Below are 5,437 nucleotides of genomic sequence, written 5' to 3' on the forward strand. Positions count from 1 at the left end.
AAAAAGAAAGCAGACATGGTTTTACTCACTGAAACCTCCGCCTCCCAGGCTCAAGTGATTCCCTTGCCTCAGCCTCCCGAGTAGCTGGGATTACAGGTGCATGTCATCATACCTGGCTAATTTTTGTACTTTTAATAGAGGCAGGTTTCGCCATGTTGGTCAGGCTGGTCTGGAACTCCTGACCTCAAGTGATCCACTTGCCTCGGCCTCCCAAAGTGCTGGGATTACAGGTGTGAGCCACCATACCCAGCCTAAACCTTTCCTTTTAATGCAGTCTTTTCATGCTCCTTTCTCTGCAGGAGAAAGGCTCTCCTATCTGAACAGACATACTTTCCATGTATTCTTTTACTGCCAGTATCTCTGTGCTGCTGCTGCTGCTGCTGTTTAATGCAACTGCTCCCTTGTCTTTAACAAGCAAAGCAATGGTTAAGAGCTTAGGCTCTGGATTCAGACGGACTCACTTGACCTTGGCAAAGTCATTTAAACTCCTTTTAAGCCACAGTTCCCTATCTATAAACAGGACAATAGGGTTATTATGAGGAATGAGATAACAAACAGTAAGCACTTAAAGCAAGATCTCTCTATTGTGGCACTACTGGGGCAGGATAATTATTTGGGGGAACTTGTCCAGTGTATCATAGGATGTTTAGCAGCATTCCTGACAAGTAGCACACCACCCTCCCCCACCAGATTGTGACAACCAAACTTATGTACAGATATTAACAAATGTACCCTCCAGGGCAAAATCATCCCTAGTTGAGAACCACTAACCTAGAACATTTACCAACACATGGTAACAGTTGTTTATAATTAAGAGTAACAAAGAGGAAACGTACTCTCCCTCTCTACAATCTTAGCTCTAAAAAGGAGATCCATGTCTACAGATCAATTAATCTGATCCGTTCCTCAAAAGTGTCAACAAAATCGATATTTTAATTTTTCAAAGCAGCGTCTTACTCCTTCTACATCTTCAAATACATTTTAAAACCTGAGTCAGTGAGTAAAGAAACTAAAAGAAGAAATTAAGAGTCTTTTTACTAAAGGGTTATAGTAAACTCAATATAGTATTTATTTAATAATAATTGACAGAACTTACCATAATGTCAGTGGGTGGCCTAACAAATATATTTGTATTACAGGAATCAAAAACAAAGCAAATAACTGAAAAGATTAGAGTTACCAAGAACACCAAGTTCTGGACTTGGGTGTGCTCAAGCATACTTGGTTACTAGAAAGTGGCTCTCATGTCAAAATGCTGCTTTCGCCTCTCAAACATGTGACATGCTAAACACCGTAACGAAAAACAACCATTTTCAAAGTGGCCATCAACTTGCTAAAAAAAAATCAGTGTGACCGGGCTCAGTGGCTCACGCCTGTAATCCCAGCACTTTGGGAGGCCAAGGCAGGCGGATCATCTGAGGTCAGGGGTTCGAGACCAGCCTGGCCAGCATAGTGAAACCCTGTGTCTACTAAAAATACAAAAAATTCAGCCAGGCACCATGGCTCACGCCTGTAATCCCAGCACTTTGGGAGGCCGAGGCAGATGGGTCACCTGAGGTCAGGAGTTTGAAGCAGCCTGGCCAACATGGCAAAACCCCGTGTCTACTAAAAATACAAAAATTAGCAGAGCACGGTGGCGGGCACCTATAATCCCAGCTACTCAGGAGGCCGAGGCAGAAGAAAAGCTTGAACCCGGGAGGTGGACATTGCAGTGAGCCGAGATCACACCACTGCACTCCAGCCTGGGTGACAGAGCAAGGCTTCATCTTAAATAAATAAATAAATAAAATAAATAAATAAATAAATAAATAAATACACATGTTCAGCAAACCTCAGCCCACACAACCGACCAGTCTTCATTAAGTTACTGCCAAGAGGCCTGTGATCACATTCGAGGAAGTTTACCTCTTTCATCCTAAAGAAAGCCATTCCTGTCAGCAGTGAGTCTGAGCCTGCCTGGTGCTGCCTTCCAATCCTTTGCAAATCCAACTGATCAGCAACTTCCTGAAGACCTCCCTGGAGATATATGAAAAACAAAGATAATATTAAAGACCCAACATGCCTCTACTGGAGTCAACTAAGTGCAGTTACGAGTTCACTAAATTCTAGCAAGAAATGGGGACAGGCCATTTATTTAACAGGCCTTAGTAACCTCTTTTTAGCTCTTTTCTTCCCTTTTTCCAAATGCTATATTGTGCTACATCCTATATTTTGCTCCTTTCCATATTGTTAATTTTGCCAGACCTCTGCCTTTAAAATCAGAATTGCAAGGCTGAGGAAATAGTAAATCTCACTCTAATTCTAGACAGCAAAGCTCTATGTCAACAATTTATTAGGCTACCAAGTTCTAAAACTTTCTAGAGTTAAGAACCCCTCTGAGAATCTGTTACACCACAGACCCCATCCCTAACAAACAGCATTTATACCTTTTCATTAGGTTCATGGGCCTCGAGTGAAGAATGCCTGCCTTAAGATGACAGAAGCAGAGGGTTCCCTTCATGGCCACACAAATATCTGTGCAAATCAGCTTTATATTATACCCTGTCTACCACTATACTGGCATCTAGTACTCAATAATGCATGCTGAACACATAACAATAAAGCAAAGTCAGCTTTTTTTCTGTCCTTATTTTTGTTATTGGTATTAAGAAAAACATCATATACCTTAAGATTTTGCAACTCTTCATCAGGTATTTCACATCATAAATGGATGGGAAGAAAAGGTTCAGAATATGAAAGAATTCATGTTCCTCTTCTGGCAAACGAGAATCTGTAAGCAACTTTACCATATAGCCAAAATCATAGCCACTACAAGGAGAGAATAAACCACAGAGGTTAAAAAAGCAGCAGTTATCAGGCCCCAGTGTTCAACCATTTTATTTCTCAAAGTTTGTAAATGCTACTTCGTGTTAAGAACTTTCACTTTTTCTGAGTAGTTTATCATACTATAATCTGAATCTTTTTTTTTTTTTTTTTTTTTTGAGACAGAGTCTCGCTCTGTCGCCCAGGCTGGAGTACAATGGCGCGATCTCGGCTCACTGCAACCTTCACCTCCCGGGTTCAAGCAATTATCCCTGCCTCAGTCTCCCAAGTAGCTGGGATTACAGGCACCCGCCACCATGCCTGGCTAATTTTTGTATTTTTAATAGAAACAGGGTTTTGCCATGGTGGCCAGGCTGGTCTCGAACTCCTGACCTTAGGTGATCCGCCTGCCTCAGCCTCCCAAATTGCTGGAATTACAAGTGTGAGCCACCGTGCCTGGCCTATAATCTGAACTTTCTAATAACAACCTAACAGACTAATATGGGAGATATAAAAAAGTACCCAAAGGTTTTAACTGTGGATTTGATTCACCAAAAATCCAAAAGTACTGAGAAGTTAAAATAAGGAGAATCTGGCTTTCAAGTACCTAAGAAACTCTGGGGACAGCCATTTAGAAGATAACCAAGTACTGTGACCCTCTCCACCCACCACATTCCCACTTGGAATTAAACCCACTGATAGCCACATGATAAAGCCAAATACCGTGTGAAACAAACCAGTATATAAGCCCCAGTATTTTCTGAAAAACTGAAACATGGGCGACAAGTACCAATTCAACTTCTGACTGCTGCCGATGAACAGAACAGTCACTAGGACTTCAAAAATGACTAAGAATTCAGTTCCCTGCTCCAGTGCAGCCCAAAGTGAGAGAGAAATACACATTCCCTAGGACTGACCTATGAAATGAAAGCCATTTGACATTGTCACAGAGAACCACTCCTGACGTCATAAGCAGTTCTGCAAAGTGCAGTGTGTCAATCCCTTCCTCTTCATGCTTCTGAAACTGTAGTCCTGAGTTAGCAAGGAGATCTATGGAATCCTGGGAGTACATGTCCTCTCTAAAAAACAAGGTGTTTATTTATTAACTGGTGAATAATGAAACAGAAGTGGCCACAATATTACCACCACCTTATACTTATAGTACAAGTAATTTTGAAATGCTTTTCCTAACTTAATAGATCAATTCACTCTTTCCAACATTCAAACAAGCATGCAGAGTAGATCATCATATTTCTGTGACAGATAATGAGATTTTCTTCCATAAACTAAATTTCCTAATTATAATAGGTATATATTTGCTCATTATTTGAAAAAAAAAAAAAAAAAAAAAAAAAAAGACCAGTCACAGTGGTGCACGCCTGTAATCCCAGCACTCTGCAAGGCCAAGGCAGGAAGATCACCTGAGGCCAGGAGTTCCAGACCAGCCTGGGCAACAGAGCAAGACTCCATCTCAAAAAAAAGAAAAGAAAAGAAAAGAAAACCACCACACACACACACACACACACACACACACACACACACACCACACACACACACAGATTAGCCAGGCATGGTGGTATGCACCTGTAGTCCCAACTACTCCGGAGGCTGAGGTGAGAAGATTGCTTGAGGTCAAGAACTGGAGGGGGCTCACACCATTGCACTCTAGTCTGGGTGACAGCACAAGATCCTGTCTCAAAAATAAAATAAACAGGCTGGGCATGGTAGCTCACACCTGTAATACCAGCACTTTGGGAGGCTGAGACAGGCGGATCACTTGAGGCCAAAAGTTCGAACCAGCCTGGCCAACATGGTGAAACCCTGTCTCTACTAAAAATACAAAAATTAGGCCGGGCACAGTGGTTCATGCCAGTAATCCCAGAACTTTGGGAGGCCAAGGTGGGCAGATCACAAGGTCAAGAGATCAAGACCATCCTGGCTGACATGGTGAAACCCTGTCTCTACTAAAACCACAAAAATTAGCTGGGCGTGGTGGCATGCACCTGTAGTCCCAGCTACTTGGGAGCCTGAGGCAGGAGACTCGCTTGAATCCAGGAGGCAGAGGTTGTAGTGAGCCAAGGTCGCGCCACTGCGCTTCAGCCTGATGACAGAGCGAGACTCTATCTCAAAAAAAAAAAAACAAAAATTAGTCGGACGTGGTGGTGTGCCCCTGTAATCCCAGCTACTCAGGAAGTTGAGGCCTAAGAATCACCTAAACCCAGGAGGCAAAGTTTGCAGTGAGCCAAGATGGCACCACTGTACTCCAGCCTAGGGAACAGAACAAGACTCTGTCTCAAAAAAAAATAAATAGGCCGGGCGCAGTGGCTCAAGCCTGTAATCCCAGCACTTTGGGAGGCCAAGACGGGTGGATCACAAGGTGAGGAGATCGAGACCATCCTGGCTAACATGGTGAAACCCCGTCTCTACTAAAAAATACAAAAAACTAGCTGGGCGAGGTGGCGGGGGCCTGTAGTCCCAGCTACTCGGGAGGCTGAGGCAGGAGAATGGCTTACACCCGGGAGGCGGAGCTTGCAGTGAACTGAGATCCGGCCACTGCACTCCAGCCTGGGCGACAGAGTGAGACTCTGTCTCAACAAAATAAATAAATAAATAAATAAATAAATAAACTTAAAAA

The 5,437-nt window shown here is 43.0% G+C and overlaps 1 protein-coding gene across 6 annotated transcripts in view; it reads right to left on the reverse strand.

Annotated features, from left to right (window-relative positions):
• Positions 1-1,822: 1,822 nt before the first annotated feature.
• Positions 1,823-5,437, reverse strand: part of CNOT8 (CCR4-NOT transcription complex subunit 8) — a 16,330-nt gene continuing 12,715 nt past the window's right edge. For 4 of the 6 annotated variants that reach the window (XM_017875699.1, XM_017875697.1, XM_017875695.1 and 1 more), the window contains exons 5-7: positions 3,720-3,881; positions 2,665-2,808; positions 1,825-2,016 (exon numbers count right to left, since the gene is read on the reverse strand). In XM_017875699.1, the coding sequence (XP_017731188.1) occupies positions 1,935-2,016; positions 2,665-2,808; positions 3,720-3,881 (388 nt within the window). In that variant the 3' untranslated portion in view covers positions 1,825-1,934. Of the gene's footprint in view, positions 2,017-2,664; positions 2,809-3,719; positions 3,882-5,437 lie in introns of all 6 variants that reach the window. The other 2 variants (XM_017875700.1, XM_017875701.1) reach the window with 1 other exon arrangement.

This window comes from Rhinopithecus bieti, unplaced genomic scaffold, assembly GCF_001698545.2.
Source record: "Rhinopithecus bieti isolate Rb0 unplaced genomic scaffold, ASM169854v2 scaffold_7673, whole genome shotgun sequence".
Taxonomy (NCBI): domain Eukaryota; kingdom Metazoa; phylum Chordata; class Mammalia; order Primates; family Cercopithecidae; genus Rhinopithecus; species Rhinopithecus bieti.